This window comes from Nomascus leucogenys, chromosome 17 (assembly GCF_006542625.1).
Source record: "Nomascus leucogenys isolate Asia chromosome 17, Asia_NLE_v1, whole genome shotgun sequence".
Classification (NCBI taxonomy): domain Eukaryota; kingdom Metazoa; phylum Chordata; class Mammalia; order Primates; family Hylobatidae; genus Nomascus; species Nomascus leucogenys.
Window position 1 is genome coordinate 55465218 of NC_044397.1, and position 15187 is coordinate 55480404.

The following is a 15187-nucleotide window of genomic DNA, read 5'->3' on the forward strand; positions in this document are numbered from 1 at the left end:
AAAATGGAAGGGTAGGAGAGGTATAATATCTAAATTTAGAACACCTGGATTCTAGTTATAACTCTACTAATTATTAGTTGCGTGACCTTAAATACTTCACTTCTCCTGGTCTTAGTCTATTTTATTCATAAAATGCAAGATATTTGTAAAATGCCTGCTATAAGAATTTATTACAAGGTTGCAGGATCAAATGAGCTAAGGTTTACAAAAGCACTTTGTAAACTCCAATAGGCTCTGTGTATGTGTATATGTGTATGCAAATACTATATAAATATACTTTATGTGTATATTCCGAAGGCCAGAGGGCTCCCCCTCAGCCCACATGCATCCCTGAGAGATTTTGGGACCTGGTGCTCTCTTTGGTCAAGGCCAGGTCCGGCCACACTCTAACCCAAAGTGGTCCTGACTTAGACTTCAGGACCCTCATGGGGACTGGGGAACACTTCTCTCTGAGGGAAACACTGGAGCAGGCCAAGAGAGGGTAGATGTTGTCCCCTTGTGTGATGTCCTCTGCGAGAAAAGAAGAACGCACTTTCTCAGCAGCTCAGTGTTCCCATTGACAGCATATGGATTTTTGATTAGATTGCCTTTGAGATTCTAAAATCTATGATCTGCTCTCTGCTCTAGAATCCCTGCACCGAAGTGGTCCGATGTGAAACCTCTAGGTAGACCCAATATTCCAACCCTAAAGAGGAATCTTCTGCAACACAGCCCCTGCTCCCCTGCTGCCGGCGGCTTGGGAGTCTGAGCCGCGGCTGGCCGGCGCCCCGTGTCCAGCTGAGCGCTGCCTGCGGGAGGAGAGAGGCGGGGCTGGGCAGGGACGCGCAGGCCAGCGGAGAACAGCACCGACCCCACCACACTGCGCTGCGCGGAGAAGCCGCCTTTATTTCCCACCGCCGGACAAGCCTTCCCCAGGCGGAGAGCTGGACAGCCTGCGCAGGGCCACCTCCTCTAGTAGTCTATGGTTTCTTTGTCCTTCTTGTTGAAGGGGTTGTATGGTCTCACAGTTGTGACCAGTCGAGACAGTGGAGCCTGGTGACGGAAGAGGTCAACTGCCATTTCTTTCTGTAAGACGCTGAGACAGTATGGGGAAAAAAAGGAGGAAAATGAGACATAAAAGACATATACAAATATACAACCTCATCCAACTAATGATACCCGTGTGCGGGAAGGGGAGGAGAGAGCGCATTGCAGGCAGGGAGCGAGGATGACTCGTGCTGGGGAGCACTCAGCTTCAGGGATTGCACCTCTGCGCTGCACAGAGAATTATGGTGGGTGCTAGGGATGGGGGTGATCTGCAGAAAGCCACCCAAGGAACCCCACCGCACCGTGCCTGGGGAGGGCCCAGGGCACGCAGGGGAGAGCTCTCCGGGCTGGGCGGCTAGGGAAATCAAGAGGAGTCTCCTCCAAGGAGGAGTGAGGGGCGGACACATAAGGCCCAGGGAAGCCAGGACAAGACATGGGGAGGGCAGACCTCACCCAGAGGGTAGGAGAAGACATACCTGGGTCACCCAGAGGCCTGGAGAAGACATGGGTGGGAGGGGCCCAGGCCTCACCCAGAGGCCAAGAGAAGACATGGGTGGGTCACCCAGATACCTGGAGAAGACATGGGTGGGGGACCTGGGCCACACCCAGAGGCTGGGAGAAGACATGGGTGGCAGGGACCCAGGCCTCACCCAGAGGCCAGGAGAAGACATGGCTGGGTCACCCAGAGACCAGGAAAAGACATGGTGGGTGGGAGGGACCCAGGCTTCACCCAGAGGCTAGGAGAAGACATGGGTGGAAGGGTTCTGGACCTCACCTAGGGGCTGGGAGAAGACATGGGTGGGGGTCCTGGGCCTCACCCAGAGGCCAGAGGCCAGAGGCCAGGAAAAGACGTGGGTGGGAGGGGCCTGGGCCTCCCCCAGAGGCTGCTGGGGGAGGGTGAGCAAGGCTGGGTGTACAGGGTTTTACCGGCTCTGCCAGTGCATTTAAGCTGCCTGTTCCCACAGGAGGCTCATGACTGGGCTTCATTTTACTTTGCTTGTATACCCAGTAGGAACAAATTTGCCCTATCAAGTTTGGTGTGATAATTAAAATAATTTTTTTTTAAAAAGCTTTGAAAATGTGGAATGCTTTGCAAGTGATGTTTCATCCCCTTGGGTTACTGGCATTCCCAAACTCCCTATTCTGCCTGGAGGTGGCTGTCCCAGTATCACAGGAGTTGGGCCAGCTATTATGAGCAACCCCACAAGCCCATGGCCTGAAGTAATTTTGTTGTGAATCTGTTGCTATTTGAATTACACACACAATGAAGTGCTTGTATTAGCAGCAAGTTACAATGCTGGTATGGGAAATTAAAAAATTAAAAATAATTAAAATTAACCCTCTATATCGTGACTACATCTAAAATGGCTTTGTTTTATGCTATGATCACCTTGAACTAATATTTTATTTTGCTTTATATATAAATACACACACATATACATATGTATATTATATGTTGTGAGAAATGGCTGCAGAGGTGGGAAGGCAAGTTTCTGTGAAGGTTACATTCTGGTGGGAGGGTGTGGGCAAGAAATACTGGACTGTCGTGGAAATCGGAGCTAGAAAAAGCATTTGTGCCTGCGTTCCCCTTGCTCACAACTTTGGAGACAGGTCACATCCCTTCTTCTCCACCTCCAACACATCCCATCTCCTCACTTCAAATCTCTTTCAACTGTCCCTTCCTCTCAGTTTGCATTCCATCCCGATGTTCATCCTGGGGCACTGTGGGGGCCATATGCATTTTGCTCCAAATATAGTGTGGGAGTATATGGCCATGGACTCCTTTGCATCAAGTCCTAAACAACTTAAAACCTCTGAACCACCAGTGCAGTTTTCTCTATTACAGAGATCCAGCCAAATGCACTGTTCCTTGCCTCTGCATCAAGCGGATCCAATGGCCTCTCTCTTGTCCCCCTTCCAGTGTACAGCCTGGCAGGCAGGAGCATGTCACTTGACTGCTGGTGTCAGAATCCAGAGCCAGGAGGTTCAGGTTCAGGAGAGAGTGGGCAGGAAGGAAGCGAAGGCAGGAGGCGCGGGAGATTAGCTGTTTGCTTTTTCAAGAAGTTTAGAAGTGAGAGGAATGAGATGGGAGAACAGGGTGGCAGCTCACAGGGAAGCCACAGGGAGACTCCGTTGGGGTTCTTCATGAACAACGGGCCAGCTGGGAGAGGCCAGCACCGCGGGGCAGAAGGGAGGAAGCAGGACTGATGGGACCACAGGACTCAGAGCTCAGAAATAATGATCAATATTTTAGAAAAGTAAGAATGTGTCTTCCTGGGGAAAAAGGGAGACAGCAGTGATGGAAATAGAGCCTGGGATGTGAAGAGGAGGAGGGGACACTAGCAGGGAAAATGAAGGGGTCACCTTGGGTGCCCCAGCAAGCAGCAGGCAAGACCAGCTGAGAGGGGCATGGGGAAGGGACTGGAAGCTCGTGTGGCACAGAGAGGTTTGAAGACAGCCACCACAGGAATGGCATTAGCTCTTAATAAGCGAGGAACCTATTGCAGAGGAGCAGTGAGAGTACAGTAGCGGCTAATATTCAGGAGTTCCCAGGGGATGCCCGTGTGAAGACGACTTCTTAGAAATAACAGGAAAAAATGCATCAGATCAAGCAGAAACAGTCAGGAGGAAGTTAGCTCACTATATTCTCATGACACTCATCAGAGAGAGATCAAGGCTCATACTTTCACTGGAAAGTTTTAGAAAAATAAATTATAGTGTTAGATACAATCAGAGTGATACTTTTTGATGTGAAGAGCCTGGAAGGCCCAATTTTCTGATCATAAGGGCCAGGCCTTCCTGCTAGAGGGCACAGTCCTTATGAAAGCACAGTGAGTTTTTACACATTTAAATTCCCTCCTGCACCTCTGCACCAGGCTTTTTCATGCCAGAACACCACCGCTTGCCAGGAGCTGCTGTTAGGGGAGAAGGCAGAGGTGCAGGCCTTGACATCTGGGCCCAGAACGAGCCATCACTTAGTTGTGGGTGACACTTTGGTTAGTGTCACTTTCTCTAGAGAGTTATCTGCACCCTGAGAATAAGAATCCCAGAGAAGCTACCTCAGAGGGCGCTGGGTCCCCACTCGGGCCATGGATGACAGCTGTATGTGCAGTATGTGTGTATAGTGAGGGCCATGGATGATAGCCATGTGTGTAGTATGTGTGTATTGAGAGGGATTGCGAGGACTCCCAAGAGTCAGCTATAGGCCTGAATCTGGATATGAAAGTCTGGCTGAAAAATACAAGTTATATTCTCTGGCAGTAACAGTAGGGGACAGTTTTTCATTTAGAAATAGAGATTTATCTGAAAGATAATAGGAAACTTTTATCACACATTGGATGGCTTGATTATGTGTTGTGTAGATATGTTAGAGCAATCAGAGATCAGGGTGGGGTTCGAGATTTGGGGGTGAGAAGATGGATTGTGAACAAAAAAAGCAAAGGGATTAGCAATGTGTATAGCTGCACTGACAAAGAATCTCTGCATTGGATCCCTCCTAAATCATGAACCAGCCACAAGCTTTCATCACAGCTCTCTTTGGACAGTGAGTCTAAATGATCAATATAAGGATGTATTTAATTTTGACATTGTTTTATGTCCCTCACATGAAGTAAATATATATTACTTGTCTAAATGTCTGCCAGATTTGCCTTTGGAAATGGATTTATAACATTTCAAAATATGTCTTGACATTGGCCTTGGCAATGATTTCTTGTGTATCACACCCAAAGCTTAGGCTACAAAAACAAAAATAAGTAAGTATGACAATGTCAAACTAAGATACTTCTGTGCAGCAAGGGAAACAATCAGCAAGATGAAAAGGCAGCCTACAGACTGGGAGAAAATATTTGGGAACCATATATTTGATAAGGGGTTAATATCCAAAATTTATAAAGAACTCATACAACTCAATAGCAAGAAAACATATAACCCAATTTAAAAAATGGGCAAAGGACCTGAACAGACATGTCCCCAAAGACAACAAAAATGGTGAGCTGGTGTATGAGAGTGCTTAACATTGCTCATCAGGGAAATACAAACTACAGTGAGATATCACCTCACACCAATTAGAATGGCTGCCATCAAAAAGACAAGAGATAATAAGTGTTGATGAGAGTGTAGAGAAATGATAGACTGTTGATGGGAATGTAGGTTGGTGCAGCCATTATGGAAAACGGTATGGAGACTTTAATTCCTAAAGAAATTAAACATAAAAATAACGTATTCCTTCTCTGGAGATATACTCAAAGGAAATGAAATTACCACCTCATAAAGATATCTGCATTCCTGTGTTCATTGCATCATATTCACAATAGCCAAGATATGGACACAACCTAGATGTCTGTTGATAGATGAATGGATAAAGAAAATGGAATATTATTCAGCCTTAAAAAGGAGGAGATCCTGCCATTTGCACAACACAGATGGACCTGGAAGTCATTTTGCTAATAGATACAGAAAGAAACATGTTGCACAATCTCACTTACATGTGGAATCTAAAAAAGAAATAAAAGGTGAAATATACAGAGATAGTGAATAGAACAGTGGTTATGAGGGATTCAATTGCGGGGGTGAGGCAATGGGAGATGTAGGTCAAAGGATGCTAAGTAGCAGACACGCAGGAGAAACAAGCCTGAGACATAAGATTCATCATGAGGCGTCATAGTGTATCGTATTCAGGATTTTTGCTAACTGAGTAGATTATAGCTGCTCTGACCACAGGGGGAAGGGGAAAATGGGTAACTACGGAGATGACGGATATTAATATGTTCACTATAGTAACCATTTTACTATATACCGATATCTCATCACAATATCATGTTGTTAGGATGATATACACAACAGAATTTATTTTTTAAATACATGCAAATATTGAGACTGGGAAAAAAATGTGTCTTGAAAAAAAAACAAATGCAAGTTATTAGCCTAGAAAGCCATTGACCTCCTTTTAAAATGTTTCTCATCAAATGGCCTGGAGAGATGCAAGAAAATTACCAATCCAGAAAGTGAGACGTGTTGATAAAGCCTCCTGCTGGCAGGCACCTTAGAAAAGGCCACGCACACAGGGCTTGTGGGATGCATAGAATTGTCTATACGCAGTGGCCTACAACAGGCTGTTTGGGGCCCGAGAGCCGCCCCCTGGGGTGCCTTTACTGTGCCATGAGGAATGCTTGCTGCCCTCAATTACGTGGGACCAAGCCCCACTCCTTCAAGTCACTGCCTGAGCCACTCCTCTGTGAAGTCTTCTTTAGTGCCTCCTCCTAGAGCCCCAGGCAACTTGTGTGTGCCTGTTTCCTTATCTGTAAAATGGGGATAGTAACGTTCCCTTCCTTACAGGGTTCCGGGGACCATGACATGAGTTAGTACCCACAAAGCACTCAGCCAACAGAAGTGATTATTAGTGTTAAGACATTTTTCATCATCTTATGCTACAATTGTTTATTTCTCATTGCGAGATGGTGAGCTCCTTGCAAACAGTTCTTGTGATTTATTGGAGCACAGTAAACATGCATTGACTTAGTAAAAGATCATGTGAATCCACCAGCAAATGGGTGAGTGAATAAAAAGATTAGCAGCTGGGTGGACCAGGAGCCACAGCCCAAGAGGCCCATGCATGGCAGCTGCTCCCATTCATAGCCATTGCCTTTCTGAAAGTTTTAAGAAGCTAATCAGAGCAGGAGCTCTGGCTTGGTACCCATGGCCTGACAGTCACCTCCTCAGAAAGCTCTCCCTGACCACCAAGCTCAATAAGCCCCTTCTGAGGAACTCTCTCCTACATCAGTCTTTCTTCTTCATTTCACTAGCTAAGATTATTATTTCATTTCTTCAGTTACTTGTGTGCTTCTGTACCGTCTATCTTTCGTACGAGAAAATAAGCTCCTGAAAGCCGGGACCTTGTCTGTTCATCCCTGTATCTTCAGTGTCTTGAACAGTGCCTGGCCCAGAATTGATGCTCAATAAATGTTTGATAAGACTGGGCACGGTGGCTCATGCCTGTAATCCCAGCACTTTGGGAGGCTGAGGCGGGACCATCACTTGAGGTTAGGAGTTCGAGACCAGCCTGGCCAACATGGGGAAACCCTGTCTCTACCAAAAATACAAAAATTAGCTGGGCGTGATAGTGCACGCCTGTAATTCCAGCTACTAGGGAGGCTGAGACATGAGAATCTCTTGAACCCAGGAGACAGAGGTTGCAGTGAGCTGAGATCGCACCACTGCACTCCAGCCTGAGCGACAGAGTACTCTGTCTCAAATAAATAAATAAATAAATAAATAAATAAATAAATAAATAAAATGTGTGATAAACGAATGAATCCTCTACCAAAAGAACGTGATCTAGAACAAGCTTTCCTTTTGGGGGTGAACTGCCGTCCCTCTAGTCTGCCTTCCTACTGTGCTAGCATATTCATCTGCACTGGGCCAACCGCTAGACATCGTTCAGACTGTGTTTGCATTTTCAAAACCGTTTGCAATGCCAGGAATTCCATCAGGTGCTTTCAAATTTGAGTTATAATAAATGAGTAATGATGTGCTGCTTCTCATTAGTAGCTTCAAATAAAGAAAACTTCAGTAACCTTGAATCTAACATCTCCTGTCTTCTGCGATTTTTTTTGAGATGGAGTCTCACTCTGTTGCCCAGGCTGAAGTGCAGTGGCACTCTGAGCTCACAGCAACTGCTGCCTCCTGGGTTCAAGTGATTCTCCTGCCTCAGCCTCCCAAATAGCTGGGATTACAGATGCCCACCACCACACTGGCTAATTTTTGTATTTTTAGTAGAGACAAGGTTTCACAATGTTAGTCAGGCTGGTCTTGAACTCCTGACCTCAAGTGATCTGCCCACCTCAGCCTCCCAAAGTGCTGGGATTACAGGCGTGAGCCACCATGCCTGGCCACATCTCCTGCTTTCAATTTTCAAAATGTGGGTTTAAAAATGTGTGTGACTTTCAACAGAATTTTGTCTTTTATAAAAGTAAGGTGGCTGTTCACAAGAAGTAACTATGTATCTGATGTATGTTCCATGTGTCTTCTGATGGTCATGCAGAAGGGTGATGTGTGTGCACAGCTGTGAGTCTAAGAAGCAAAGATGCCTTTCCTCTAATGCGCCTGAAATACCTTCACATGCCCCTTTTGGCCACATTCATAATAACATTAATTTACACCTGGTTTTCAGTGTAATTTTGGGTAAGATTCAAAAAGAAAACACATACAAAGCTTAAGAAAGTTCCCCTCAGTAGGAAAATGGAAAATTATCTTTTTTCTGTTTCGGACTTGATGCCACATTTTTAAAAACAATGTAAATTTGCTTTTACTATTTAATTGTTCTTTAATGGAATAAACACAATTAGGATTTCCCCTCCTAATGTATCTGAGCAAACTGAGTAATAGGATTCATACTTACCGGCGCAGTTCTGAATCTGATGATAGGTTTGTTGATGGAATATTAGAATTTGCTGGGTGGGTGGCTGTGAAATGAACCTTGCCGGTATATCCTGGAATATTTGCAGCACTAAAGTGAAGAGTTAAGAGAGAAGGAAGAGAGGAAATTAAAATGATGATTTGTGAAATTGTCATGGTAACTAGCACCCAAATATGAAAAATATAAAGAAATATGCAGTCTGATTTTTTTTTCCTGTATAAGGTGTGGAACTTGGGCTGTCCAAAAAGGAAACAGTGCAGGCCTGGGGCATGCTGATGCACAGGTCCTTAGATAACAGCCCTATGCTGGGGTCGATAAAATTTATTTCAAGTTCATGTTTTTCTGCTATTTTAAATTTCCATGTCTTTTACAAACATGACTCACTGCTGAGCTCTGTTTCATAACGAAGGAAGAAACCAGGTCTTGACAGAGCGGCAGACCTGTATCCCACACATATTTCTGTAATGCAGACTCTAATATTAATGAATACACACTCTTACATTTATAGCATTGTTACTTTTATCAGATATCTTTCTTATCACCATTAATGTACTGCATTATAAATTTCAGATGATTTCCTAAAATTGCCCATTGGAAACAAATGTACACCAGCATTAATTCTACAACAGTCTGTTTAGTTGAATTCCACTGACTCTTCTGCTTCCCTGTTCTTTTCTCCACCAGGGACAGTGGAAGATAAAAGGAAAACACAAGAGTGAAGAAGCTGTTCTTCAGTGTGTATAAAAGCTCTCTCTCTCCAGAAAAGGCAAATGAGCATTCAAGAGAAAGGTTTAAGTAGGTAGTTCAGAGGAAGGAATGTGAAGAATAACAAATATTCTTGCCATGATAGCACACAAGGTGGTTTACACAGATTATTTCCTAGGAGGTGGGTAAGGCTTATGGGACAGGCCCAGGGTGAAGCTCCATCCTGTGTGCTGCAGGGAGTTGAGGAAAATCAGATTTAAATTGTATTTCAAAGTCCAAGAACACAACATTTACAGATCATGAGGCTCGTGTAATAGCCTACCATCTTTGCGGAATCATATCAACGCCATGGCCTCAGCTCACTGTGCTGGCCTCAGGGAGGAATAAGAAAGGCCACCATCACGAACTTGCCCCCAGGGTGGAAAGGGCCAGTGGGCAGATTGCAAATTTCATTCATCTCAGTGGCTTTCACTTGCCATCCTTGGGCCTTTCTCTGAGAGCGGGACATCCTTGTGGCATGGTTCCCTATTCAAAATTGGCGCCCAGACAAAATGCAACACAGTAGCAACAAGCAAACCTCTGTGGGTGGTGGAGGAATGGTTCTTCAGTGGCTGCCTTGGTTATATCCATGACCTTCCCACAAGACCAGTAAGCCGAACAAAGCCTTCTCCAGGAACCACTTATCTTAAGAGTAATTTTCAAAATTTGGAGCTTATAAGATTTGCTCCTGAAAGTATCAGGTGACAAGGCAGGCAGAAGAGAGGTTAGTGAAAGGTGTGTGTGCTTAAGGGTTGGGAGGAAGATTCAGACCCTGGTTCCCCATATCATCTCTGGGATCTGGACTGGACATAGTCTTTTGGAGCCTTCTAGCCTCAGCCTGACCCCGGGTAGTGATACCAACCAGAAGGACTTGGGTGAGGGAGAAGTGGAAACAATGAGAAGGATTCACATTGCAATTTCTTGGTGTCCTTCCCACATTGATTATGTGCAAGTATCAGAATGTTAGGGGGAAATACGTATCAGGCAGGGAATTGCACTAATAAATCTCCTAATTCTCTTCCAGCTGTGTAGTTTATGACTCTGTTGGTGATGACTTATTGACTTGCAGGTGATATAATCAAGGACACCCAGAGACTAACAAAGTGAAGGGAAATTACGTCTATGGCAACAGCAGAATAAACAGTACAAAATAACAGATTTTGTGGGACTAGGAAAATAAGGCAGCTAAAGAGTGGGGGAAGCCCACTGCATCTAGAAGCAGGCTTCTGTGGCAAGCCTGACTCTGCCCCTTAACCAACTGTGAGGTTTTACTCCAGTAGAGAAAGCTCTCTGGGCTTCAGCTCAGTCAACTGCAGCATGAAGACAACAATGCTAACCTCTTAGGGGCACTCTGGGGATTAGAGGAATTCAATGAATGTGAAAACAGCTAGCAAACTGTTAGCAGTTAATAGATGCTAAACCAATTTCAATTGAAATACAGTAATTTAAAGAAATAAAACATTTACAAAATAAGGGCCATACACATGGAGATTGCAAAGTTTATCCAGTACAGACAGCTGAAAAGATGCAAGACAGAGGTTCCCAATGGTGCTGCACGCAGACATCTCAGGGGCATCTTTAAAGGTACCAATGCCTGGCTCCCACCCCCACAATTTTTTTTTAAGATGGAATCTCGCTCTGTTGCCCAGGCTGGAGTACAGTGGCACAGTCTCGGCTCACTGCAACTTCCACCTCCTGGGTTCAAGTGGTTCTCCTGCCTCAGCCTCCTGAGTAGCTGCTATTACAGGTGTGTGCCACCACGCCCAGCTAATTTTTGTATTTTTAGTAGAGTTGGGGTTTCACCCTGTTGGTCAGGCTGGTCTCGAACTCCTGAACTCATGATCCACCTGCCTCAGCCTCCCAAAGTGCTGGGATTACAGGCATGAACCACCTTGCCTGGCCCAGCCCCACATTTTAATGTAACTAGTAAGTGGTGTGGCCTGAGCACTGGGACTTTTGACAGCTCTCCGGATGATTCTTCTGTGCTGCTAAGTTCAGGAGCTGTTTTACAGCCACATTGTCAAGCTTGCTGGAGGGACCTAGGTGAGTGAACTGAAGCTGCTGAATTCTAGGCAGTGCCCTGCAGGATTTCTTGGAATTTTGTCAGAAAAGTGCAGCTGTAAGTTAGAGAGGTAACCCAGAATGAGGCAAAGTTATTCATGCGTGTGTCTCTCCCCAACCATTCATTAAAGCTTCCATGCATGTTACAAAGGAAATCCCCTCCATCTGTGTGAAAGGTTTTTTCCACTGCCTTTGAAAACACCTGCAGAATTAAAATGCCTCTAAAGTCATATCCTGCCATCAGAGCAGTTAAGAAGTTAGAGGGATGGACGCAGGCCATCTGTCAATCACATGAAGGGTTTGATAAAAAACATTGCACAGCCTCTGTGCCTCTGTGGCATGCAGGTTATTGATGCTAAATGGTATCATATGTTACATTGTCTTAATGCTATTAGATTACATCATATTTAATAATAACATTTCATGAAAGAGTAGACTGATTAGCTGCTCAGTCTTGAGAATGAATTCAGTTGCATAATAAACTGCCAAATATTTGAAAACAAAAGTCCTCACCCACACTGCTTCTGAATTTATTCCATTTAACCCTGGCACATATGACCATAACAAGGGGAATTTTGCCATCTCAAGTGCAACACAGTGACCTTATATTAAGAGGAGAATACTCTCTGGGGAACACTTTAGACTGCTGCTGATAGGAGATATTATTTTTCAGCTGGAGGGAACAAAGCTATTAAAGATACTGAAAAATACAAGCAGGGAAATGGATTTCCAGATTAGTCACATGTTCAAAGAATTCCACTCCCCATTTGAGGAAAGTAGAGAGAAGCAGAGACCCACTTAAAAATAAGAAGTCTTCATTTTTGCCTTTGCTCCACAGCTTCTAGTCCTTTAAACACCTTATTTTGTACTCTTAAAAATAAGAAGTCTTCATTTTTGCCTTTGCTCCACAGCTTCCAGTCCTTTAAACACCTTATTTTGTACTCCCTAGTTCCAAATAAGCCAGGATTTTGTTCACTAATTGATAAATTTGAATATATTATTGCCCAAGTCTACAATGAATTGGCTCTCAACAAAACATGATAAAATAGAAATTAAGTAATTTAAGAAAATCAAGAAGTTTAGTAACTCAGAAGAAGGGAGCACAGATGGTATATAAGTTAAATATGAGATAGGAAAAATGTGGAGAAAACCATGTTATATGTAGAATATGCGTATTGTATATGTGCATAAAATTTAGGCATGCATACAAATTCTCACTCTACACTGTAAACATGACTAATAGTCATTGAGTATGTTCTATATTCCAGGCACCCTTTTAAATGCTTGATGTAAATTGACTATTTAACTCTCACAACAATCTTGTGTCATAGGTCCTATGATCATGCCCATTTTATAGATGGAGAAACTGAGGCAGAGAAAGTCTAAGTATCATGGCCAGCACCAACGAAGCTGGCAAGTGGTAGAACTGGGCCTCAGTGCGATGGAACTGAATGGGAAGGGCCATTGGCATTACTCCAGCCCAGCCAGGAGAGCCTCGTTAGCTCACAGTGGGCTGCATTTATACGGGGTGGGGTGTAAGTGCAGGTTCAAATCAATGTGATAGTCTTTTATTTAGAGCCATTCTATATCAGGTACAGTTCTAGGCAGACATCAAGCTGACTTAGCTCCCAACAGCTTTCACACTAATACTTTTAATTTAAAAAATGCACATTTAAATGTTTAAAGATCCCAAGTGGGCAAAGACCATGGATGCAACATAAGGGAGGGGGGTGTGAGACAGACACATTTAATTCCAGGGTTGCCCTGACCAGCTGTGTGAACTTAGACCTCAACTGAAGTTTTCTCAGGCATCCTCACCTATAATTGGCCATCAGTCAGGGTAGCTGCACTCCCTTAGAGGGTGCTGGGGGTGATGTGATGCAAGTAAAGGCCTGGTACAGTGCCCAGCGTGCAGCAGGTGCAGACACATATGAGAGGAGCAGCAGGTGATGGATGGAAGTTAGGGTGGGCAAGGGGAGAAGAAAGTGGGAGAGGGAGGAAGAGGAAAAGACAGGAGTCCATTTTGAGTTGGGGTTTGTCTGATTTTATTGTTCAATGACTAATGCAAATAAAACTGGAATCATTTTGCAATGACTTTTGGTCATTGGATTGCATTTTTCTGAATATCATAAGATGTCATGGCCACAGATATTTTTTAGGAATTACAGGTTTATTGATTATTCTCTTCATGTAGCGGGTATATTCTTTCCTCCTGTGTTCTTGGGATCTTCAATTCTTCCATTTAGAAGGGAATGTAGAAACAGTATAACTCAAAAGCTCCAAGAACCCATTATTTGCCAAAGGCAGAAGCCACGTTTAATGTGAGTTAAGGCAAGAGTTTGCCCTGGGAATTAAGAGGCCAGTTCTCTGGACTTTTTACCACTCATGAAATGAGTGATCTTGGCTCTTTATGTCATTTCCTCTGTCCTCAGCCTCCTCATCTGCAACATGGGGATAGAACTTGCACCTTAACTTCTGGCCTCATCACACTATTTGAAAAACAAATGAGGGAGTGTGTGAAAGTAGTCTGAAAAGGCAGAAGTGTTGGGCTGATCTAAGGAACTACTATTCATAGAGTTATTCTTTAACCTGGGTTGTGGTAAGATTTTTTTTGTTAAGCTGCAACACAGTCCAGTGACTGACAGGGAAGCCCCCTTTTTGATGGGAGACATGTGCCAGGGGCTGCCTGGCGGTCCATGTTGGACAATTCCTTTTTATTTGCAAATACTTCCTCAGAGAAATCATTGAGGTCAAAAAGCACAGTAAATATGAAACCTTGTAACGTCCTGAGATAAAAGATTATAACTTAGTGGAGGATGGTACCTCAGAGGCAGCTGCCTAGTTTGGAAAAACAAGCAAACGGTGACTGCAAGTGCTAGGTTTGGGGTCAGAAGGCATGGGCTCTGCTGCTCTGTTAGCTGGGCCTGCACCTCACCTGTGCTGAGCATGTTTATTCTTTGGAAATATAAGGGTTAGATACATATATGTTAGATCCCAGGGCTCTCTCCCATATATGTAAGATGAGTATATATATATGTATACACACACACACACACACACACATATACTCATGTATGTATGTATATCTACAATAGAGTCCATTACAAAAGAAAAAGCACCCCAACATATCTTTCCATATCCTTGGGAAAGAACACAGATCTGCCATTACAGATCATTCAATTATTATGTTCCTTGTACTGATGACTCATGACTGCAAAGCACTGAAAGTACATGGGACTGTAAAATGGTTACTAAAAGGGACTGAGCTTCTCTTCAAACTTGTTCGCTGAGCCCTTGCAAAGAATATGGATCTTATATTGAAAAGGATAAAAACATCAGATTTGAAAAACAGGATTCTTTTTTTTGAGACAGGGTCTCTGTCACCCAGGCTGGGGTGCAGTGGCGTGATTTTGGCTCACTGCAACCTTCACCTCCCAGGCTCAAGCGATTCTCCTGCCTCAGCCTCCCTAGTAGCTGGGATTACAGGCGCTTGCCACCAAGCCCGGCAAATTTTTGTGTTTTTTAGTAGAGATGGGGGTTCACCACGTTGGCCAGGTTGATCACCAACTGCTGACCTCAGGTGATTCACCCACCTTGGCTTCCCAAAGTGCTAGGATTACAGGTGTGAGCCACCATGCCCGGCCTGAAAAAACAGGTTTCTTATCTCAGTCTTACCTTAACTTTCTGCTTGACACAGATTATAAGTGGGGACGAATTTGTATCACTTAAAAAAAATTCCTGAACGCTACCCAGATCCGGTCAACAGTGCATGTTTGTTGAAGAAACAAAGATAATTGTTTAGCTATAATGAGCTTCAATAATTTTTGTTGAACCCAATGACTGTTTTGGATTCTTTCTCTTTCCTAAACTAGTCTCAAGTTATAAGTTAGGAACTGCAGTAGAAACTGCATTAACATTTTGAGTTCCTGAACTCTAAAT

At 44.0% G+C, this 15187-nt stretch overlaps 1 protein-coding gene across 1 annotated transcript in view; it reads right to left on the reverse strand.

Moving 5' to 3' along the window:
- Window positions 1-866: 866 nt before the first annotated feature.
- Window positions 867-15187, reverse strand: part of SPATA48 (spermatogenesis associated 48) — a 54701-nt gene continuing 40380 nt past the window's right edge. The window contains exons 8-9 of the mRNA XM_003268925.3: window positions 8426-8533; window positions 867-1075 (exon numbers count right to left, since the gene is read on the reverse strand). Of these exons, the coding sequence (XP_003268973.2) occupies window positions 952-1075; window positions 8426-8533 (232 nt within the window). The 3' untranslated portion in view covers window positions 867-951. The remainder of the gene's footprint in view (window positions 1076-8425; window positions 8534-15187) is intronic.